Consider the following 24,425-nt stretch of genomic DNA (forward strand, 5'->3'; position numbering starts at 1 on the left):
TATCGCCTGTGATACCAGGAGCGCAGGCAGCACTGCCTGGGATATGTATTTGGAAATAATGGTTTTATTTACCCACATTCAGTAGTTCTGACTGCCTGCTGGGTTCTTTCAGGAAAGAGTTTGTCATCTCCTTTCCTCCTAATGATGAAATGTTGCTGCTCAGGTCCCAGAGGCCCAGCCTGAGCCAGACGCGGGTGACTTGAGTCTCTGTTTAATTAAACAATATCATCCCCAGGACTCTCCAGGGCTCCTGTTTAGAGGGAGTTTGGAGACAAGGCTTATGGACCCTTTGGACCCTCAAGCTTATCCCTGGGCTCCAGGATGATAAGATTTACCCCCCCCCCCTTTTTTTTTTATTTCCAGAGAGGTGCCCCTTCAGTGCTGGAATAGATGGGAGGAGAAGGAGGTTCCACATGGGTAGAGAGCCATGTGCCCTGTACTTTGGGTGTTGAGGATGTAGAAGTAAATCACATACAGCTGCTGCCCTCTGTGAACTATAGTTCATTCATTTATTCAAAAAAATGCATTGAGCATCTGCCATGTATCTGACACCATGCTAGTTATTAGGGTTATAATAGTGACCCAGACAGACAAAGTCCTACTCCCCCAAAGTTTACATTCTTATACACGTGGTTTGTATGGCTCTAGCATAAAACTGGTGCTAAGGGACGACATGTAATCAATTAGGGAGATAGTGGATATTAGTATCCCAGGGATGCAGTAATGAAGGACCGCAGTCGAGTGGCTTAGCAGAAATCTACTCTCAGAGGCCAGAAGACAGACATCGCGTGTCAGCAGGGCCACACGCCCTCTGGGGACGCCTGGGGAGGACCCTTCCTGGCCTCTTCTGTCTTCTGGTGGCTCCAGGTGTTCCGTGGCTGCCTCTCTCTTTGCATCGCTTCCTCCTTGGTGTGTCTGTTTCTCCTTGTCTTTCTCTTACAGGGACACTTGTGATTGGACTTGGGCCTTCATGGATAATCCAGGATGAGCATCCTGGTCCCTGACTTAGTTACGTCTATAACAGCTCTGGAGGAGAATGCATCACTTTCTCCAGCTGCTGGTGGCTGCTGGCACTCCTTGACTTGTGGCCACATCACTCCAAGCTCTGCCTCTGTGGTCACATTGCTTCCTCCTGTGTGTGTCGACACCCCTCTGCCTTTCTTTTACGAGGACATTTGTGATGACACTTAGGGCCTACACAGGTAACCCAGGACAGTCTTCTCGTTTCAAAATCTTTAACTTCATCACATCTGTAAAGACTCCCTTTCCAAATAAGGTCACATTTGTAGGTTCTAGGGGTGAAGACCTGGACGTATCTTTTGGAGGGCCACTGTTCAACCCGCCGCAGAGTGCGAGGCTGTAAGACTTTGTGTATTCACCTGTGAGGTGGTTTTATTGTCGTTTTCCGCAGAAGGGCACTAAGGGATTTACCCAAGGTCATTCAAACAGAAAGTAACAGAACGAGGGCTGGGAACCTGGAGTTGTCTGACTTTGAGGCCCATTCTTTTCTTCCTGTGGCCTCCTGACCAACTAGAAATTTTGAGGTGTCTCTCCTTTGGTTTAACACATAAATGGCCATGGGAAGACCATGCTTAGCTTTACCAGGTATTACGATCTAGTGGGAACTAGGCTGAGACAACTGTTGGCTGAGATATGGACAGGACGTTTGGGGGAAGGAGAGATGAGGGGCTGGAGGGCTGGGAATGAAGAGGGGGCCTTGGAGCCCAGGGTCAGGGCAGGGATACCTACTAAGTAAGAGAAATAGCGCTTAAAGGAGAAGCAGGCCATGCTTTGCCATCTTAGAGTTTTGCCAGCACCTTCTCTGGTGTGAGGGCTCTGTGCTGGCCTGCAGCTTGGGAGGTCTCTGGCCGAAGACACTGATACAAGCTGGAGGGCCTGCGAGCGTGTAGGAAAGGCTCTCTGGGTTGCTGTCCTTTTTCCTCTGGCATTTCCTGAGCACAGCCACGAGTAAGGCACTGGACACTTGGGGAGGCACATCTTGTGGTCCTTGTCCCAGAGGCAGAGCAGAAAAAGATCGAGAGCCAGGTCCCACTCTGCCTTTCGCTGTGGGACCTCGGACAAGGTACTTCATCTTTCCAAGCTCCGGTTTGGGCTAGCCGGCTCCATTGCAGGGATGGTCGGTTCACTCTCTGTTTACCCAGTGTGTCAACCATTATCATTTTTCATGTGTGCCTGAACATGTTGGGCAGCACTGCTCTGGGAGCCAGGCCTTTGAGGCTAAAGCTGCTGCAAGTTCAGATGACAGGGAGCTGAGCAAAGGCTGCTGCAGATGTATGTCCCAGCCCTCTGGAGCGAGAGAAGGGGGTTATTAAAGAGTCAGAACCCTCGTGTTGGCAGCCCTGCGCCTGGGGATGTATTTGGATTGCTGCAATGATTTCCTTTCCAGTGCCCCCTCGCATTTAGTAGACTTCCTCCTGCAAATGCGACCTGTCTCAGCTGCACTAATGGGGACCGAGGAGAGAAGCTTCATCCATCCCTGGGCAAAAGCTCTTCAGGGGAGGAATGCTCCCTTCCCCAGGAGACAGTGGCAGTAAGAGACTCTGGGGCTGGAAAAAGGCAGGTGAGGAGGCAGAGTGAAGGCAGCCTGCTCAGTCACCGCCCCAGAGAAGGCAGCCCCTCCAGTGCTCACGGTCTGAGCAGAGCATAAACTTCCCACTTCCCGGCAGGAGTCAAATGAAAAGGGTCTCAGCCCGGATTTGCCTTCAGGAGGAAGACCCCTCAGGGACTAACAACACCCTCGTCTTCTCCTGACACTCAGGCGTGGGTTTAGACGCGATGAGACCCTGAGGTCCTTGTGCAGTCCCGATCGATCCTCCTTCCAGATCCCGATCTCCGGGAAAGGATGGAGCCTAAAGAGCATTTGACAGATGCAGGTTGTGATGCTTGAATGAACAAACCGATGCAGACCCCTGCTTCTTGCTGGCATTAACCGCATCTCCATGAGAAGGAGAGCTCAGAGGGGTCAGCAGTTCTGCTCCGGTCAGTGTTCTTCAGAGAGGTCCTGCTTCCTCATCCACAGTGGGGATACTGATAAAGCCAGGGCTCTGAGGGCTCCCTTACCGTGAGACCTAACTCTCCAAGCCTCGGCTTCCTCATCTGTAAACAACATCAGAACAGCAAACCTATCTCTCAGATGAAAGCACCCAGCTCCCCACAGATTAGGGTTCTCCAAGGAAACAACACAGAGGATCTACCTATTTTTTTATCTTAAAGAATTATCTCACATGATTATGGAGGCTGGGAGGTCCAGAATCCTTAGAGCTGGAGATTCAGGCAAGAGCTGAGTTGATGTTGCAAGGTTTCTATGTAGCAGCCTTGAGGCAGAATTCCTTCTTCAGGAATCCTCAGTCTTTGCCCTTAAGGGCCTTCGACTGATTGGATGAGTCCCATCAAAAATTATTGTATGTGTTAATCACATCTGAAAAAAACACCTTTATGCCAACATCTAGATGAGTGTTTGACCAAACAACTGGTGACCAGCCAAGGTGACACAGAATTAGCCATCACACCATGAAAGGGTCAGGGTTCTCGACAAGGAGGTTTCCTTCCCTCTCTCCTGTCCTCCCTCCTTTTCCAAGTCGTTGCTGAGGTCAGAGAGGCTCCACTCAGTGACCTCTCTGCCGTGAGAATCTGAGCAGTGGGCCTGTGCGTTCCTGTTGTCTCTCTGAGGTCTGTTCTGCTGACCTCACACCCCAAGGAATCAGTGTCCCCACCTCCTAAGGCAAGTCCTAGACCGTAGTGGTTTTCCGTTGAAGTCTGCACAGGCCATACCCTTTTCCTCTGTGTCCTGTCCAAGTCATTCCCGATCTGCTGCTCTAATATTCGCAGTTGCACTTATTACTTTTGTTTCTGAGGTTCGATGAGAAGACCTGAGCTCTGCCACAGCCAGAGGTTCAGCCACCAGGATGACCTTTCTGGCTGGGTTAGTTTGCAGTGACAGGGCTGGAAGGAAAGGCTTGGTGGGGGAGGAAGAGTTAACTCCCTGCCTCGAGTGTTCCAGGTGGCACTCTGCCTGGAAGCAGAGAGCTGGACTGCATTCCATTTTAGAGATTTATACTCCGCAGGTGATCCAAAATGCTTCTCATTTTAATGGAACATGGGGTTGCTTTTGCCAAAGTTGAAGGATGCCTAGATGGGATCTCTAAAGCAACATAAGGTTGGGAGGAGAGCTGTGGACCAGGGATTAGAAGACCCGGACCCTCGGCCGCTACCTCCCCGTGTGTCTCTCATGAGTTTAGGCCCAGCTACGTCTCATAGGTCCCAGAAACAGCACTCACCTTCCCTTTGCACAGAGACTACCTTCCAGCTTTCAGAACATCTTCACGATTCATCACCTCCGTTCCTCACCAACCTGGTGCAGTGGGCAGGATATAGACGTGGGGAGGGAGTGTCTCCATTTTGCAGACAAGGTTCAAGAGATTCAGTGACTTGCCTGAGTTCACACAGATGGGAGGTGATGCAGCTACAGTTGAACCCAGGATCCTTAGTCCAGCTTGTTTGGGGTACCCTTTGGAATATGGCGAAGTCTGTAAAACTGTGAGAGAGCACACGGTGGAGTTGGCAGATGACTGGTGGGGGATCCAGCGGGAAGGATAGCAGCACAGAAGGGGGGTGACCCTGCTTTCCTGCTCCCGCTCCCCAAGCACCAAGGCTTCAGAGGGAACCATAGTCTGGGTTGACTCGTGTCAACTGAAGGAGGGTTGGTCTCTAGCTACTCAAATTAAAATGTTTTCTGATGCTGTTGATTCAATTCAGAAAACATTTATTGAGGCTCTATCACAGAGCAGGTTCTCTACTGGGGGCAGAATAAGTAAGCAAAAGTAAAATGCAAAGTAGACCGTCTGTCTACTTCTGTAAGCACAAGTATAATGAAAAGTTTTATATTTGAATTGTAAACAGAGGGCTTTGGGTTTACAGTGGAAGGTGTGTGCCATTAAGTCATCATCTCAGGGACAGGAAGGCAAATACAACTGAGCCCTGAAGGATGAAGCAGGATTTGACCATCAGGAGACAGCGGAGGAAAAGGGTCTCTACCCTGCTCTTCTTGGCCATCGCTGCCATGGTGCGACAGGAAGCCAGCTGCCAAAGCCTGTTTGCTGTGGGACCTGGCCAGCCCCAAGCCTGGTGGAGCCTCTATCCTCGCTTGTCAGATTTGATGCAATGCCCTGAAGTGCATCCTGCACAGCAAGTCTGCCTGGCAGCTCTCAGAAGAATAGACAGCAGGAGGGGCACGCCGGCCCTCGGCAGGGGAATGGCGGGAGGGAAGGAGGCACCTTTCTAGTGATGTGTCTCCCCTCCTAGGGGCTAAGAGGCAGGAGTTATTGCTTTGCATGTGTAATTTTAGACTGAGAGTGTTTTGTGTCGTTATTTAAAAACTGGATTCTCAGCCCCCTGTGCAGTTTTCTGTCAGCTTGTTGCCATGGAGAAGTCGGACTGGAAGCTCTGTCCCCCTGTGTCAGCATTTCTGGACCTGCCAGCTGCCTCCTGCTCTTTCTCCAGATGGAGGGGGCACAGGGCCCACTGGGGGGCAGGTCCTCTCTCTGCAGGCACCAGAGCTGCATCTCTCTTCCCTTGGGGATGGGAGACTTCTTTCTCCGTGCATTGACTCTCAGCTCTACACTCAGTGCCTTGATGTGTTGGGCACTCTGCTGTGCTCTGTGAGTGCAAAGAGGACTATGCTGGGGCCACAGAGTCTTCAGGCAGGGCCCTGCCAGCGAGTTCCATCACCCATCCCTTTCCTGCTCCTCCACCCCACTCTCACTTCAGAATTGAAAGGACTGGGTTTGTTTCCCCTCCAACCTTGATCGCTGCTCATTTGGAATCTACACGCCTGGACCTCACTTCCTCTCTCTCCTGCACCCAGCACAGGACCTGGGGCCAAGGCGGGCGCTCACCCAGGACTCCTCTGTAATGAAATACTTTCTCTGACGGCTCAGGAGGTCTGTCTGTCCTGTCCTTCTTCCTCTGTTCTGAGCAAAGGGGCAGCCTGCCTGGCCGCCCGAGCCGGTGCAGAAAGGGAGGACTTTGGAACCAGATGAACCTGGGCTTGAGTTTTGGCTCCCCCTTTTCTAGCTGTATGATCTCAGCAAGTGGCACCTTTACAGGGAGCCTGAGTCAATCAAGCCCAATACTTTCCTTTAAACTTGAACCACCAGCCTGTCAGTAATTAGAGTAGTCATTTTAAAAACTGTAGAAATGGATGACCCAGAAGGTGGGACCACACCCAGGTGCGACCCAGCTGAGACAAGTGGTCCTGCAGAGAGACCCAGAACTGTGTCCTGGCTGTGACCCTGATATCCTGTATGACCCGATCAAGTTTCTTTCCTTACCCAAGACCTCGAATTCCCTACTTGAAAAAATCGGGAATTGGATTGGGTGATTATGAAGAGTTCTCTTTGCTCTTAAAATCTGAAGATTTAACTTGAAAAGAAAAATCTTCCCTCAGCTGCTGCTGCCACCATCACCAATGTTCCTCGGCTGGCGGCTGACCTCAGCATGACCCCTCTGCCAGCCGCTCCAAGCTGCTCTCCCAGGAAGCTCTGGGCTAGAACATTGGCATTGGATGTGCATATCTCTTTTGGATGTAAAATCCCTTTGAATGCATCATCTCTATCCCCACCCCCAGTCCAGCGGCCGGGCTTGGCTTGCACCCCAGAACAGTGCAGAATTGCTGGAAGCTGTGGTTTTTCTTAGGCGCCTTCACCTGTGTCTTGCTTTTCCTCAGGACCTGTTGTCTTTCCGAGCCTTTGGCTATTGAGGATTTTATTCTCTGAGCTACCTGTAGTCCAGGGCTCTGTGCTAGGCACAGGGCACAGAGATGCAGAAGGCACCGTCCCCCGGACAGTCTCATTGTCTGTGACATGGAGAGGCGAAACAAAGCCGAGCTATGAGTTCACAGGAGGCTGTCCAGGGAATCTGTGGACTTGGGTTCCAGCCATAGCCCTTCCTCTGTCTTGGGCCAGTTCTTCCCTTCTCCATGCCCACTTTCGAGCTGAGGGTCGGCCCAGGGATCTCGAAGTTCCCTTCCTGCCCTGAAACTTCCACTTTAAGTGCTGTAGCTCAGTGAAGGAGTGATTGTCGTAGAGTTTTCAGAGGAATGAGGACTGGAGCTGAGCCTTGAAGGCTAGCCTAGGATTTGGACTGGCCCAGGAGAAGTGGACCAGCAGCTTCCTGGCCGGGGGGAGGAGGAGACTGTGGAGTCAGGAAGCCCTCCTGACTAGAGCAGAGGGTTCATGTGGCTCATGGGGAATGAGATCTGTCTCGGAGGAGGCAGCTCTTGCCTTCCACCTGAAGGAAGGCCCTCGTCCCCAGGGGTGGGTACCGGTGGTACCTGCAGGATAGAGCAGCAATGAGGCAGGTTAAAACCAGAGCTGCCTTCCTATCTGGCGGCCCCTGTGTGATGCATATCATGACAGAAAGACCTCCATCAAGAAGGTGCAAGTGTCAAAGCTAGGAGAGGTTACCTCCTCTCCAGGTCTTTCCCTCTCACTCTAGCCGGCAGGTGCTTGATTCATAAGACCAACGTGGAGTGTGAAAGAGTCAGTCTTCCTGGGATTGCTGCCCTTCTTCTATTGTCTGTTCCTCCCCAAATGTTTTCCTGAAGTCAAGATAACAAGAGAATATTTTGACCGTGTCCTTGGGATTGGATTGTAGATTCATGTATCCGGCCTATGGATCAAAGACTTGCCCATCCTAGTCCTGCATGTGATTTCCATCCTGACCTCCTGGCCAAAGCCACTGCACTCCTCTCAGCCCTCTGTACCCATAGCTTCACAGATGCCGAGTCACCTTGTTCCCGCCTCCTTGCTTTCTCTCTAAACATCTCTCTTCTGCATCCCATCTGAGACAGCGCAGGCTCTACTCATCCTCTTTCTCCTGGACTCTGCCTCTGCCTCCAAACAGATCTTCCCAGAGCCCCTCCTTCAGAGTCAGTCTCAAGTTCAGAAAAGCGCCTGGCAGAGTCTGGGAGCCCCTGACGTTATCTATGGTGACAACAGCACGGCAAGGATGATGACTGTTATTGCCCAGATTTTGCTTCTGAAGCACAGCTTTGACTGCGTCTCCCTTTTCTAAAAGTCTAGTGGCTTCCAGTGGCTGCTGAGTAAAGTCCAAAATCTTCAGTCAGGCATTTCGAGGATGTATTTCCTGAGCCATCTACAATGATATGCCCTGTACCTATCGTCCCAGACGTACTTCCTTCTATTACTTTTTGCACTTCCTCTGCTTCCACCAGACTGAACTGCCACCATTAGCTCTGCAAGCTCTGTCTCCTCCCCAGCGAGGCCTTTGTTCCCACTGTTCTTCCTATTTGGAATGCCCTTCCTTCCCTCGTCCATAACTTTTTTTTCCGCTGGGAAGTCTTTCCTAATCACCTAGCTTGTACATTTCTTGATGTCAGATGCCACGAATGGCTCACTCTGTATCCCGGTATCAGCTACCAAGTAAAACTCAATGAATGTTTTACGAGTGGCTGGGAAGACCAGGTTTAGCCCATTTTCAAGCAAGCTAGGGTTTGCACTAGGGAAGCTCAGTCATCCGGGCCTTCCAGCCAGGCCTCAGTGTCTCTGAATTTCCATGGGGGGATCGGGAAGTTCCCTCATATCTGTGGGCACATATTAGTGAACCAGCTCCACATGGTCATGTGTGCTGCATACAAGCAAACTGGCAGGAGAGGGTAGAAACCCAGGGAACCATACTAGCTACAGAGTCGACACCTGCTGTGTCCAGATGGGGATCAACCATCCAAGGTACAAGGGCCTGTATAATCCTGGATGTCAATATTCTGGAGGGCCCATTTGGGGCCCTCCAACGGTGGGAGGGGCGGGGGGAGGGAGTCTGACAGCAGAACTCCTAAGGAAATTATTATGGGGCACTTAAATTTCAAGGGGTTCCAGCCAGACAGCAACTTGGGGGACAAATAAAAGGTTCAGGCCCTTTTGTAGTAAGTGGTGGGATGGCGAGAGAGTCCCAGCAGAGTGTCAGGGTCCTGCCCAGCCATTTAGAGATTGACTCAGGACTCCAGCCCCCCAAAGTCCCAGTTTAGTCCTATGGCTGGGCATTCCCAGTGGGTGTCATCAGGGAGACTGTCATCAGGGATTTAGGTTTGGATATAGGCATGATTCAATGTGGACACACCTTCTTCTGGTCTTTAGTTGCCTTAGGTGGGCAGGATGAGGGGAGGCAAAGGCTGATACATAGCCAGGTCCAGGGGTGAGTCCTGCCGTCTCTCTCTGCTCATTCTGCCTCACCAGGTCCTTGCCTCCATTTCAAACTCGTGCCACCCTCAGGGCCACCGTTTGGAAAAGCCAGTCTCAGGCTGACACTCACTGCCTGTAAACGGCGTGGAATTAAGCTAATCAGCGGCTCTTAATTCCCCAACAAATGTGGGTGCTGTGCTAATTGCCAGGGTCCACGCGGGCAGATCCCTGGTTGGCGGCATCAAACAAGAGAAGTGGTAATTTGGGGGCTGGAGTGGGGGAGGGCCTGCTTTGTTGGCGAGCCATTTAAAACCATGTTACCCCCCGAGTGAGCCACAGTGCAGAGAGCCAGGCCTGGCCTCCTTATCAGCCAAGGGGCTGAGTGAGTGGCCCACAAGTGTGTTTGCAGGAGCTAAACCTCAGCACCATGGAGCAGTTTCTTGTCCATTAATGGATTTTTTTTGGTTCACCAGGGAAGATTCCACCAGCAGCCTGGCATGGCACTGCCAGGGCAGCTCATCAGGGATAAAGCATCCAAACCTTGGTCTGCCGTTACCATGGCAACATGGCAATTCCAGGCTCTCCAGGCAACCTTACTGGCATCTGTTGCTGTGAAAAATTCAGATGGAGAAGGGCCACTGCTCCTCCATTAGAGACAGAGCAAATTGTAAAGACAGGGAGCTATGCACCCAGGACCAGGATCTTAAAGGAAAATGCTTCCTATTGATATGACGGCTTCTTGATGAAATGGTGTTTAAGTGGCTCTTAAAGCTGTTCTGTCTGTTGGAGAGAACCACAAGGTCAGAAAAACTTCCTGGAGGAGAAGAGGAAGAAGGGATGAAGAAGGGTAGGGGGAGCAGGATGAGGAAAGGCCCATCTGGGGAGGTAGGTGAGTGTGTAGATGGGGGGGCAGTGCGTTTGGTGGGAGAAAAGACATCGGTAGAGGTGGGCGGGTGTCAGCCATGTTCCTCTGAAACTTGCATCTTTGAGCCACGTGTGGCTAAAACCAGCCCTTGGCTTTCTGCCACCCAGATGCTGTCCTTGCCTAACCCCTCCTGAGGTGTGGGAACTAACCACCACTCCTCCCACTCGGCACCCACTTGAGGTGGGCATTTCTTGCTTTCTGTTTTGGCTCACAGTTGTTTGTAACATCTCATACCCACTGGAATCATTGAACCCCTACATTTGATAGTGGAATGGAGACCCAAGAAGAAAATGCTTGCCTAAGGCCAGCAGCGACACAGAGGTCATAGAACATAGTGGTTAAGAACTTGGGATCTGGAGACAGACAGACCTTGGTTCGAGTCCTGGTGCCACCATTTTGTTTTTAGGTGGGCCTGAGCCTCAAGTTCTTCAGGGGTGCAATAGAGATCCTGAACATTCCTATGCTGTTGGGGTGTTATGGGTGTGAGATGAGATATGGAAGTAATGCAGGACAGTTCCTGGTAGGTAGTAAGTGCTTAAGAAATGTTAGCTATGAAGAGATTGGTAATTCCTTAAAAATGGGCACTGTCTTATTCATCCTTGCTCCTCCATCCTCCTCTTTCCTTGTACACACGAGGAACCTAAATAGTACTTTATCTGGAATTGATATTAGAAGGATATTTGTTAACGGGATGAGTATTTGGAATAAAGCTTTGGTGCCATTTGGTCTCCATAGCACTGGAGCCAGGCCAGGCCCAGTCTGGCATGTGTAGCTCAGCTTGCACAGTGAAGTGACTTGCCCGTTTGGGTCCCCTAACCAGCTGCCTGTGGCCCAGGACTTGTACTTCCCAGGGATGTGGGTTTCTTGAAAGACAGATGGAGTAGGTTCCTCCTGACCTGTGGGCACAATGTATGGGATTCCTGCTAATTAATATGTAGTTTCTAATATGCAAAAGGTTTCCATTCACTCGCACATAGCACTGGGGTTTTCAGGAGCAATAGCCCATATTGTGGATGAAGACACTGAGACTCACACCAGGGGTCTAGCCTGAAAGCACTCGCAGGAAGAGTGAGAGTTGGGGTGTGGGCCCAGCCTGTGACTCCAACTCTGATGGTCTCTCCACTAAAGGAAGGCTCTTTGGGTCTGTGGTTCCTCCTAGGATATGATCCTAGTGAGGTGAGGAGCACAGGGCTTGGAGTCACAATGCCTTGATATGGGTCACCACCCCATCACTTACCACAGTACAGCTCTTAGGTGAGCGCCTCTCTTCTAGACATCTCACTCCCTGATCTTCCCACCTCGGATTTGTCGTGGGGCTTTGGAAAGTCTGAAACTCCAGTGTCTGGGAACAGGGCATTGTCTCTGTGAGCCACCTTGAGCTCAGCAAGGCTGCAGCCCAGCAGGTTCAGGTGGGCTATGGAATGGCAGCCCGAGTGTGTTGGAAAGTACTCTCCATTGTACTGAAACATGAACCATCAGAGCTGGAAAGGCCCTTGGAGATCAGCAAAGCTGGTGCCTTCAGCTTCTAGGTGCAGAAAGGGAGGCCCTGGGAGAGGTGGTGACTCACCCAAGACCACGTGCTGAGCTAGTGTTCCCACACTCCTCCTGGCCAGGCCTACCATGACAGCGTTGGTCCCAGAGCTGGAGTGGAATCTCTCCAGTCTTTAGCTCGAATGTCTGCCTTCCCCCAGCTGGGGCTGCAGGTTCTCTATGAACTTCAAGTCCCTTCAACACGGGCTGCCCCAACTACCCCTCCACACACAGTTCCGTTCGATTGGTGACCCCTGTGGACAGCCCGCCCTGCTCCTTATCTTGGCTTCCTCTCACGGGACTAAGCTCCTCTGGGGGCAAATGACACATGTTCATCCCTAAAACAAACATGTATTGAGCTCCTTTTATGTACCTCCAACTGTTCTAAGTGCCAGGATACAGCAGTTGAACAAAATGAAATTGTTCTCACGGAGCTGTTCGTTCTAGTGGGGAGACAGATAAATAAGCATATGATGGGGGGTGGGGTGGGGTGGTAACATGCTAGGAAGGAAAATAAAGCAGTGTGGTGGGAGAGGAGGGTGGGGTTGAGTGATCAGAGAAGGCTCTCTGAGAACATGACATTGAACTAAGACCCAAAGAGAGAGAGAGGGGGGGAGCCATGTGGATACCTGGGGAGGAGGGTTCCAGGCAGAGGGAACAGCCAGAACAAAGGCCGAAGCCAGAAGCATGACTGGCCAGTTGGAGGGAGAGCAAAGAGATTGGTGTGGCTAGAGGGGAGGATACTGAGTAGATGGAACTGAATTGGGTGCCCCACCACATAGTAGACACTCCGTAGGTGTTGGTTAAGTGACTGGAGACCCCAGGGAGAATTCCTTCTCAGGTTTGTGTCATCAGTGGCTTCTCAGTGAGCTCTCAAACCCTACTCTTCTCATCTGCATGTGGATTCATCTGGACCCCCCGGCTGGGTTCCAGGATAGACCTGCTTATTCCTACCCACACTATTGCTCTCACTCCCAGCCTCCTCTCCACACTGGCGATTCCCAACAGGCCTGGGGAGGACAGTGACCAGGCTCCAGCAATGGCAGCAGGCCAGTCACTCTTGGCCCTGGAGCCACTTCTGTCCCTACCCCTCTGCTGGTGCCCCTCAGAGGTTTCTGTGTTCACTTAATAAGATGACATTTAATGGAGACCACTGAACATTCCATGTGGGTCCCAGACACCACATACGGGCCAGGCCATGGGAAACATAGTGCAGCAGCTCACAGGGAAGCAGTGTAGGAGTGTCCGTGGCTGTGGGTTCAGCGAGAGTCAGTGGGCTTGGACTTCAAAGCAGCTAAGTGACCTCAGGCTAAATGGCAGAGGCAGCCTTTGGGACAAGGTGTGTGTCGGGATGGGCTCGGTCAGCTCTAAGGATCACCCTTACAGAGGGATGATGACGGCCTAGAACCTACTGAGAGGAGGGGCCCTGACTGGTCATGGGGACAGGCCAGCGGGCCATTCAGAGGGAGGATAATGTCACCTGGAGTGAGGAAATCTTAGAGGATGGGATTGCTATCTGCAAACACTTAACGGGAATGAACTCCAAAGGTGCCATGCAGTGCCCTTGCTGCTCCATCCTCAGGGCCAGACCACTGCTGGCAGCCCCAGACTCCACGTCAGGCTTGTGCCTCACAGGCCAGCCCTGGATCCTCGGCCCAGGAAGTGCTCATTTCTGGTCCTCCCCAGCCTCGGTTTCTTCCTCCGTAGAGTGTGATCAATACCCAGGGCTGCTCTTAAACGGGGTGGGCCATGCAAAAGTCCTTAGCACCACAGGAGGTCATAGCAGGCCCTCGAAAGGGCTAGTGGCCTTTCTGTCCCTCTCCCAGTACAGCCCAGCAGCCCAGCAAGCCAGCAATGCTAATGGAGAATGCAGAATTCAGAAAGGGAGTCTGTGGGGAGGATTTCAGTTGTTTATAAAACAGGCCAACATGTTTCCACCTCGTAAGTTCTAAATCCATCATCCTTAGCTCCCTCGATCTAAGAATAGTCACCCAGTGGAGCCTACGTGCCACAGCACGCTCTCTCTGCAGGTGACTGAGGAAATGTACCCGCAGCCGCCACAGCACTCCTACTCCTGGGGGGTGGGGGGGCGGTGGGGCCTGAGGGTGCGGAGCGCTGGCCTCTGCCTCTCCCAGCTGGGCTGTTTCCTAACCTCTCCCAGACTCAATTTTCTCTTCCATACAGTGTTGATCCTAATACCTTCCTCTCTGGGCTGTGGAACCATCAAAACTGCAGAGCCTGCAGTAATGCAGAGGGGGGTGGAGAGCGGTGGGAAGGTGTGTAGAGGCGGACCTTCCACACTGCCACCCGGGGCCGCAGTCTCCTCTTATGTAAAGGGATAGAGATTGATGAAGAGGACTGAGCAACTTTCTGAGCTATGGGGTTCTAACATAGGTTCTAGAGCAGTCCCTGCCTTGCAGCCTCAGCATGAGAACTGTGAGGGCAAACCGAGAAATTAAGGTGTTCTTATTTACCATCTGAACCAAGGCCACTCCTCTAGTGGGTCTGTGGGAGCCACCTGCGGACCGGGGTGTGTGCTCTCCTACTTGGCTCCTTGGCCTCTACCTTCCTTCTCTCACACATTCACACCCACCCACACACCACACAGATTCCCAGGATCCGAATGACTTTTGTTTCTCACCCCAGACTCTGCCCACTGCAGCAATGCCCCTGCCAGCTGGGGACACAGAACCTCCGGGGGCAGGGCAGGTCCTTCCTGACGGTAAGGGGAAATCAGCCTTCCCTTGGCAGCCACACCCTACACCCATGGGCACTCGTTTAGCCCGCTTGAGAGAATAAGACAGCTTCATTCTCTTGCTAGCCACTTATTCATTTGTTCATTCACTCTTTTGTTCATTTGCACAACAGGTATTTATTAAGCACTAATAAATGCCAAGCACTGTTTCAGGTGCTGGGATACAGCAGCAAATGAAGCAGAGTCCCTGCTCTCAAAGAGCTGTGTTCTGGTCAGGAGAGAGATATAATAAACAAATAGTTTTAAAAAAATATAAAGAAATAAAGCAGGTGAGGAGATAGAGATGGGGAGGGGTGTGGATTCCTGTTTTATATGATGTTATCAGAAAAGGCCTCTCAGATAGCGTGACATTTGAACAAATAGCTGAACAACATGAGGGAGTGAACCTGTGGCTATTATGGGCGAAAGCATTCCAGATAGCAGGAACAGCAAGTGCGAAGGTCCTGAGGTGAGTACTGTTTGAGCAGGAAGTCAGTGTAGCTATGGTGATGTCCACAAGGTGGAACATGATAGGACATGAGGTCAGGGAGGAAGCTGGAGACCGACCAGCTGTTGTTTATCTGAGGAAGAGGATTCTGAGCAGAGCAGTGCCGCGTCTGACTTGGGTTTTTACAGGATCGCTCAGGCTCTGTGTGGAGAATAGACCATGGAGGCAATGGCAGCAGCAGAGAGAGACCAGTTAGGAAGCCCTCTGCAGGAGGTGACTTGGCTGGTGAGAAGCAGCCACATTCCACTGTGATTTTGGTCTCATCGATGGTAGGGAGACAGAGAATTAATTGTCCAGGGGATGACCTAGACCAGTGGTTGGCAAACTCATTAGTCAACAGAGCCAAATATCAACAGTACAATGATTGAAATTTCTTTTGAGAGCCAAATTTTTTAAACTTAAACTATATAGGTAGGTACATTGTTAATAACTTAATTAGGGTACTCCTAAGGCTTAGGAAGAGCCACACTCAAGGGGCCAAAGAGCCGCATGTGGCTCGAGAGCCGCAGTTTGCCAACCACGGACCCAGACTATGCTGTGTTAGCCCAACTGCCCTCGCCCAGGCCAGCTGCCTCAGCCTACAACGCAGAGTGGCTGTCTGTTGTCCAGGCGAGGGAGGGAGGGCCTGGACCTCTTTCTCTCCTGAAGTTGCCACCCAGACCAGAGCACCTCGGAGGCCTGGATTCTGGGCTTCTTGCTCACAGCAGAACCCTAGGGACCGACCTACCAATTACTGCCAAAAGGGTGGCATCCCCTTGAGCTTAGGTGGCTGCACACTCAGAAGTTTTTCCCAAAGTGGCCAGGCTCTGAGATCAGCTGTGTCCACAGTGACATATACCAGCTTCCTGAGTCCAGAGCCTTCCTCTCCGTGAGGTGCTCCAATTTCACCCCTGCTCTCTCTCCACAGAAGAGCTCTAGGTCTTTGTGAGGTCTTTGACAGGAGACAAGGTGAACCATTAGCTGCCTGACTTTTCCACTCCCAAATCTCCCCCCTCCCCTCCCTCCCTCCTCTCCCACCCCACCAGGTGCAGGAGGCCTTCTTCGGCCTCCTCGGCTTCCTCAGCCTTGGCCGCAGCTCTCACAGGCTCGGTGAGGTTCTGCTGCTTCCCAGAGCGCTTCTCTCGCCAGCTAGGGCTCTGCCCTCCATTGCTGAGCTGGTCCCCACACAGGTGGGCCATGACTCTGTACCTTTTCTCCATTGCCTGGGAGGCAGAGTTTTTGCTGGAGGGACCGTGTGCTAGAAGAGTCCTGGAGGCAGGCTGCCTGGATTTGAGACCAGCTCTGCTTCTTGTTGGCCATGTTACCTTGCACAGTTCTCGCCACCTCTCTGGAAAATGGGGGTAATGTTAGATTGTACCTCATAGGCTTGTGTTGGGGATTCAGTGAATAAATACTTAAAAATGCTTATCACAGGGCCTGGTACACACCAAGTGTTTGTTGATTATATTACCACTTTCACATGGTTTGAACTAGCGGAGGACCTGAAACTTGGGAAACCTGGATTCTAGTCCTGGCTAGACTGGTCATAGGACCACAGTTATTTCACCTCTCTGAGCCCAGCTACCTCCTCTGTAAAGTGGAGATAATAACACCTCATAGAGTTGTTGTGGGAACCAAGGTTACATTTGTATGAACCTGAGAAGCACCCTTCCTAGGTTGAAGCCCTCCTCCTCATCGTGTGAGCTGGCAGCTAGAGCTCCAGCTATCACATCTACAGTCCCAGTGACAAGAGGAAGGAAGGGACAGAGAAGAAGGGTCAGGGGGACATGCCATCTGCCTTTGCAGGCAGGTTACCATAAGCTGTTGCAGAACCTTCCAGCTTGCACTAGCCATGACAGAACCAACCAGCTACAAGAGCGGTTGGGAAGTTTTCATTCTGTGGGTCAGGGACCACCAGGAAGCTCTACCACATACGCGCAGGTGTTTGCCCTCCTTGGCAAGGCCCTTCCCTGTCGGGCTGTAGTCCCAGCACCATAAGGCCCTGTGAGGACCCAGGTTGCCAAGAAGCTCGCGCAGGTGCCACAAGGCCTGAACAGATTTGGGTATTGTATCTGTCCTGTGCCAGGGACCCTGCCAGTCCCGAGGTTCCGCTGCCTGCAGTGCTCTGAGGCTGACGCAAGTGTGGTGGGCCATGAGCTCCGTCACTTGTCACATCCTGGTCAGGCCAAATCTGTTGAGCCGCATGAGCAGGAGGCCTGAACTCTGAGAGGCTAGGAAATCCCTCTGTGATTACAGGCTCTCCACCCAAGGCTCGGGGGCCAGTAACGCAGATCTGGGTCAGTCAGGTGGGATGTCAGTGTCCTCGAGGACCTGGCACATGCCGGGCACAGTGCAGAGGGCCCTCTGTAAAAGCAGGAATCTGCTTCCTCAGCTTTGGCCGCAGTTGTTTCAAACACTGGGCGCGAGACCTTCTCCTTCCACCCCTTCTACATAAGAACAGCCCACATGGTAGCATCGTGCTGAGTCCAGAGGCCCTTCCTGTCTTCACTGCGCCCCTGAAAAGGTGGCCCTAAGAGGTGTGGGGGCAGGAGCCTCTGCTAAAATGCTGGAGGAGCTCAGTCTTGAAAGGTGTCCTGCTGTGAGTCCTGGTAAGGGGCAGCCAGTCTCTCACTTTCCAAAGTTTGTTTAAGGTGTTCACAACCTTCGTAACGCTTGTCATTCTACCCCAGGCCTTCCCCTCTGGCGGTGCCCCTCCCTCTCCTCTCTGCCTTTTTCTTCTCTCCCCATGTGGCCTGCCTCTTATGTGGGCGTGAGCTGTCACTTATGTGTCAGGCGCTGTGCTGGGGCATTTTATTTATATATGTAACCAGCTCTCATGCAGTCCTCCTGGCAACCCTCTGAGGCTAGTGGGGACCTCAGTACCAGTGTCACACAGCTGTGTGTGGATGTGGGACCCAGGATGGCAAGCACAGCCCGAGGTAAATATATCACATATATACCAGGGGCCAGCAGCGTAGGAGCCACTGGCCAGATCTGTCCCGTGGCCTGTGTTATATGGCCTTGTGAGCTTAGAATCATTTTTAAAGGGTTATGATAATGAAGAAGAAGATGCGACAGGAACCAAATGAACCCCTCAGACCTGAAATATTGGTTGTCTGCCTTTATAGGCTATTTTGGAAGCCCTGATATAGAACACGCAAAGTTCCGTACAGATTCTGTGGCCATACTGCCTCAGTGGTCCTAGGCCTCCGTTTCCTCGTCTATGTAATGAGAACAATTTATAAAACACGGCTGCCTCATAGGGCTGTTGGTATTAAAGGAGATAGAGACGATAAAGTACCTAACCTCAAGTGAGCTTCTTCGGAAGTATTGGGGGCAGATATTTCTGGGGTTCTGCCAGGCCTCTAGACCCAGTGGGCATGAAAGCCCTGGCCCAAGGCCTCGGCTACCCCGGCCCGGAGCGAGGCTTCCTCAGAGCGTGTTTCCTTTGGCAGGAGGAAAGGGACCTGCCAGCTGCCCATTGTGCCCAGTCCTGCTGGTAGGTCAGCTCTGCCTTCCTCCTGCCCCCATTCCCGCTGACCGTCAGCTGGTGCCACTCACCAGGGCTGGGCACCAGGCCCACACCAGGTGCCGGGCTTGGTCTGAAGGTACCAAGCCTCTTGTATTCCCACCTCACAACTCAGCTCAGCCTGGCTGACATCCCGCTTCACCGCAGGAGCTGCAGCCTGGGGTGCATCCTCTCTGTGTGCACTTCTCACTTGGGGGCCCAGCAGGCAGGCATCTGTGTTCCCCAGACCCAAGTTTTTGGCCAAGTATTGCCTTCCCACTGGGGAAAGGGTAGGGGAAGGGGGACCCTGGGCCTGTCCGCCTCCCTCTGTTGAAAGGGTGGTCTGTAAGACAGGGTTTTAGTGGATAATGAGTGAGATGTAAAGAGCACAAAATTGAGCCTGGCCAGTGTGGCCCAGTGGTTGAGCATCGACCTATTAACCAGGAGGTCACGGTTCGATTGCTGGTCTGAGCACATGCCTGGGTTACAGGCTTGATCCCCAGTGTGGGACATGTAGGAGGCAGCCAATCGATGATTCTCTGGTTCTCTCTTATCATTGATGTTTCTCTCTCTCCCTTTCCCTTCCTCTCTCTGAAATCAATTTTTTAAAAAGAGTACAAAATTGAAATCATTGAAACATCAAAAAGGATATTTTCTGATCTAGATACAGACAGGCTTTCAATTCCTACAAACAATGGAAGAAATTACAAAAGATCAATAAATTTTAATACTTAAAACCATAAAACTTACGTTTTATATCAAGGCCCAAAACAAAATTTTAAGTCAAACTGAGAAAAAAATATTTATGCCAGATATGACAGAGAAAAAATTAATATTCTTAAAAAATATTTAAAACAACAAGACTCTTAATGACAGCAACAATAGCAAATATTTATATGGTACCATGTGCCAGGGACCATTCTGTTTTACACATACTCACTCATTTAGTCCTTGTGAACAACTTTATGATAAAGGTACTATCATTATCCCCATTTAACAGATTAGGGAACTGAGGCACAGAGAAGCTAAATAACTTGCCCAGGGATGCTCAGCTAATAAATGGAGGAGTTGGGATTTGAACCCAGGCCATCTGACTCTGAGGTCTGAGCACTTAAACTTTTCTATACTAAACAGGAAAAAGATGCCAGGCAGACAGTACACAAAAGAGGAAATACAAATACCTGAGAAAACATAAGAATTAATTTTCAATTTCAATGGTAATAAAATATACAAGTTAAAAGAATGAGATACCATTGTTCTTTTCAAATTAGGAAAGATTCTTAAACACTGGAATAACTCATAAATACTGGCAGTGTGGAGTGAAACAGATTCCCCCAGACTGCTGCAAGTATAGCAGGTGGCCTTTCTGAAAAGTTGTCTAGCAGTTCTCAGAACAGGACTCAGGAATCCTGAAAATGCCCATGCTCTCTGGCCAGGAATTCCCATTGTAAGAGTCTAATTTGAGAAAATAATTAGATAGACAAAGATTCATGCATAAAAATGTTATACAGAATAATGGAAAATTAGAAACAACCTACTTATCTGACAATAGACTATAGGTTAAGGAAATTGTTTAATCTCCAAAATGGACAATTAGGCAGTCATTTTATTTATTTTTATTTTTTAAAAATATTTTTTTATTGAATTCAGAGAGGAAAGGAGAGGGAGAGAGAGATAGAAACATCAATGATGAGAGAGAATCATTGATTGGCTGCCTCTTGCATGCCCCCTACTGGGGATCAAGCCCATAACCTGGGCATGTGCCCTCAACTGGAATCGAACCTGGGACCCTTCAGCCCGCAGGCTGATGCTCTATCCACTGAGCCAAACCAGCTAGGGCTAGGCAGTCATTTTAAATAAACCTGTGCAAAAAAAGACACCATAAACAAAGAGACATACCACAAGAGCTACGCCACACAACTCCTGAAATACATTTAACAACAAATAATTATAAAAATAAAAGATACACACAGAAAACTTACAAATCAATAAGAAAAAGGCAAACAATCAAAGGTCAAAACAAGCAAAGAATGGATATAGGCAATCCTAGAAAAGGCAACGTAGGGCTAATGAACATAAAGTGATATGCATCTCACTGGTAGTCAGGAAAATGCACATGAATTAAATATACTTACCAGAATAGCAAGAGTCTAAAGGCAAAGATAGAGGGAAACAAGTTCATATCCATTGCTGATGGGACTGTACATGACTGCAGCCTCTGTGGAGAGCTAGTAAAATTAGATGTGATCCTACCACACTCACTTCTAGGGATCAGCTCTGCACAAACACCAATTTGTACAAGAAGACATGTTCAAGGATGTTCATTGCAGTGCTGTTTATAATAGTAACAATATTAGTATTATTGTTGTACTATAATATTATCCTATATAATAAAAGCCCAGTGACTGAATGGTAGAATGACCAGTCGACCAGTCGCTATGACACACACTGACCACCAGGGGGTAGATGCTCAATGTAGGAGCTGCCCCCTGGTGATCAGTGTGCTACCATAGTGGGAGCACCGCTCGGCTGACCAGGATAAGTGGCTGCTCCCACTGTGGAACCCCAGGCTGATGGGCAGGAACCTGGACTGCGATCATTGCCTCCTTGCCCTAGGCTCCTCCTCCTTGCTCCCTGCAGACATCCTCCTCCAGATGCCTGCAGGCCACGCAGCACCACTGCCGCGCTCTCAGAGCTGACCCTGGAGGCTGGGAGGCTGGACTGAGGCCTACTCTGCCGCCTCTCAATGCTATTGTCTCTGGGCTCAGCCTGATTGGGTCCCCGGGAGAGGCGAGTGCTCTGACTCCACGGAAGATGCTGGACCAGGGAGCAGCAGCTCAGAGGGCAGGTCCACAGCCGCTCAGCTGACTTGGATGAGCAGCGCTCCCACAGCGGTCACGCCCTGCAGGTCACGCCCCCCACCAGTGCACGAATCCCAAGCACCAGCCCTCCAGTATATGATATTATCTGATAAAATAGCAACAATGATTATCATTAAATAATTAAAAATGTATAAGGAAAGGGAAATCGATAAGCAAAATGTGATTTATACATAACTGGACACTATACAAGTTAAAATAAATGAACCAGATCTATAACTATCAGCTCAGATAAATCTCAAAATTATGCTGTGTAAAGAGTGAGTCGTAAAAATGATATGTATTTGCATGATACTATAAACAAACTAAAAATATTACATAGTATTTTAAGAATATATATGTAGGAAAATATTAAAGAAACATGCAAATATTGTATACCAGCTTGATTGATTTTTCTTTTTTAAAGGAAGGGTTGAAGCAAATATGGCAAAATGTTAACTAATGTTCTAAATCTGATGGGGATATTGTGTTTTTCTGTTCATTAATTATTTTTTGTACCTTTTTGCATATTGAGCTATTTTAAAATTTCAAACAAGTTATTTTTAATTTACTTTTTAAATAATTTGAATTCCATGGAAAAATGTTAAGGGGTAAAACCAGGACAAAATATACACAAATATTTACAAATTTCATATATGAAAGTTTGAAAGAGCTGTCTAAAATATTTGTAGTGGGCAAAATTCTAGAAGTCTGCTTTTCTTTACACTCATCCATATTTTCCATGAAGATGTATTACTTTTATATCAAGAAAAAATGTTAAACAACTACAGAAAAATGTGAGTTTAGGCCTTAGGAATGTGTCCAAACCCTAGGAGGTGGTGCTGTGGTGGGTGGGAGCTGACGGGCTGTCGGAGAGGCCTGTGCTTGCGTGCCGGCTCTGATGCTTTCTTGCAGTGTGGCTCCTAATTCATTCAATCTCTTATCTAGTCAATAAACCCTTATTGGGTACCAGCTGTGTACCAGGCACTGTGCTAGAGACTCAGCAGTGAGCGGACGATCTAGTGAGGAGGGGATAGTAAACACATCACTATGCATGGCATCTCTCCACGTACTGGGCTGGCAGAGTACAAGGGCAGTAACGGGAATCGCAATCGGATTCGGCAGCTGGGGAATCTGGCCTCGGAGCAACACTTCAACTGGAATCCAAAGGATGAGGAGGAGGTCAGGAGCCCAGTAAAGCTAGGACTTAGAGAGAAAGGAAGGCCCCACAGGCATATTAAAGGAACTGTAAGAAGGCAGGGTTCTGGTATGTAGAGGGTAAGGGTGGAGTTGTACAAGGGGAGGCCAGCAAGATGATCAAGGCCAAGGAAAGGTCCTGAAGGTGGAAAGTCATTGGAGGGTTTGAGCAGTAGTCACAGGATTAGAGTCGCAGGCTCAGAGGTCCCTGGATGGTCTTTGAAGATCCGAGTGGATGCTGAGCAGCCCCATGAGGGAGAATGGCGTTGGGTTTGCGGGTGGCAGTGGAGATGGAGAGGCGTGGAGGATTTGAGATATGTTTGGAGACAGCATTTTCAGGTCTTAGGTCACTTGCTGGGGAGTGACACTGAGGGCAGGGCCAGGTTTGGGGCAGGAGCACGTGTGGGTTGGTGCGAGTGGGAAACACGGGCGGGATGGGAGCAGGGACAGTGAGCACGCCACTGGGGTCACCGAGCGTTGGTTTCTTCATGTGTAAACTGGGGTTATGATGAAGCCTGTGGCCCAGGGGAGTGTTCCAGCCCCTTGTTCAAAACCCAGACGGCTTCTCCAGCATCTCCTCTCCTCTCCCTCACAGGCGGGGTGTGCTACTCCTGGGGCTGGAACGAGCACGGCATGTGCGGGGACAGCAGCGAAGCCGACGTCCAAGCCCCGAAGCCTGTGCAGGCTCTGCAGTCGTCACCAGGACTCCTTGTGGGCTGTGGGGCTGGCCACTCCCTGGCCCTCTGCCAGCTGCCAGCCCTCCCTTTCCCAGATGCCAGCGAGGACGCCAAATCTCAGGAAGCCACGGACAAAGCAACTGGAAGGAAAGACAACCAGGACCATCTACCCAAAGCCACCCTGACAGGTGCAGAGATGGGGGGCTTGTGACCCTTTAATAAAGTGTCTGTCCCCACTCAGAGTCTCCTGGGGAATTGCTCTCAGGTTGTGGGTTTGGCCAGGAGGACTCAGGAGGCACTAGGCTGGGCTGACCACCGGCTGGAATGATGGGAGGCTGCCTGCCCAGTGTCTGGGCTCAGGGACACACATCCTCTCCACCCAGCAGAGGAGAATGAGGGTTAGGTCCTTGCCACTGGACATGGGAAGCCTCAGGAAAGCTCCAGGCCCTCCCTACCTGGTGGGGACAGAAACCAGGCCCATCCCCTATGGTGGTTCCGGTCCAGCAGCCTTTGATTCAGCAAGGCCGAGGGTTCCTAGTCGTGCTTAGAGCAGCGCATGCCTCTCCTGGGTTTTATCCTCAGGGCCCAGAGCATGTAGCTTTTGGTTCAACGATATCCAGGCACCCTGGATACCTGGGCAGGAAGAGGTTCTTGTCTTGATGACTAGGACCAAGGGAGGAAGGCTCTGGAGTCGGGGGAGGAAGTGGAGATGAGTAAGTGGAGGGGAGACAAGACTTCTGGGAAGACCTGGGGCAGGCAGAATCTAGACTCTAGAACTCACCGTTCTGAAGCTCTCAGAAGACTGGTGACTTCATCTGAGCCAGGCGGGGCTCTGGAGCTAGTCTGTGTGCTACAGTTGCCAAGCTGTGTAGTTTCAGTTGGGGGCCAGGCCACAGCATGAAAGGGGGTCTGCAGGGATAGCAACATCAAGACCCTGCTCCCACCTGCCCCCAGGCCCGAACCTCTGGAGGAAGAGGGCCCTCAAGTGAAATGGGGATGGGCCAGACCTGGGCCACGGGCTTGCTGGTGGCAACGATGGCTCTGGGGACAGACTTCCTCTCTCTTTGCTGTGACTGGCAGCCTTTGGCCAGAGGGTTTCAGAAAGCAGCTTTCCCTGGGGGACTGAGTGGCAGCGGCCCCAGCTAGCCAGCCGGGCCTGTGCGCATCCCACACCGCCTTCCCTTCGTGACTCAGGAGAGGGTTGGGCCTGTGAGGGCTAGGCCCCGATGGCTTTAGGAAGTTACGACACCCCAGGACATCAAAGCAGGAAGATCTGAATGATCTAGTCTCG

The 24,425-nt window shown here is 50.8% G+C and overlaps 1 protein-coding gene across 1 annotated transcript in view; it reads left to right on the top strand.

Moving 5' to 3' along the window:
- The window catches only part of SERGEF (secretion regulating guanine nucleotide exchange factor), a 191,574-nt gene extending 168,204 nt beyond the window's left edge, over positions 1-23,370 (top strand). The window contains 2 exon segments of the mRNA XM_070428210.1: positions 23,053-23,268; positions 23,271-23,370. Coding sequence (XP_070284311.1) covers positions 23,053-23,268; positions 23,271-23,353 — 299 coding nt within the window. The 3' untranslated portion in view covers positions 23,354-23,370.
- The last annotated feature ends 1,055 nt before the right edge of the window (positions 23,371-24,425 follow it).

The sequence above is a fragment of the Myotis yumanensis genome, unplaced genomic scaffold, assembly GCF_028538775.1.
Source record: "Myotis yumanensis isolate MYYU_CA2020_CCGP unplaced genomic scaffold, mMyoYum1.0.hap1 SCAF_10, whole genome shotgun sequence".
Taxonomy (NCBI): Eukaryota; Metazoa; Chordata; class Mammalia; order Chiroptera; family Vespertilionidae; genus Myotis; species Myotis yumanensis.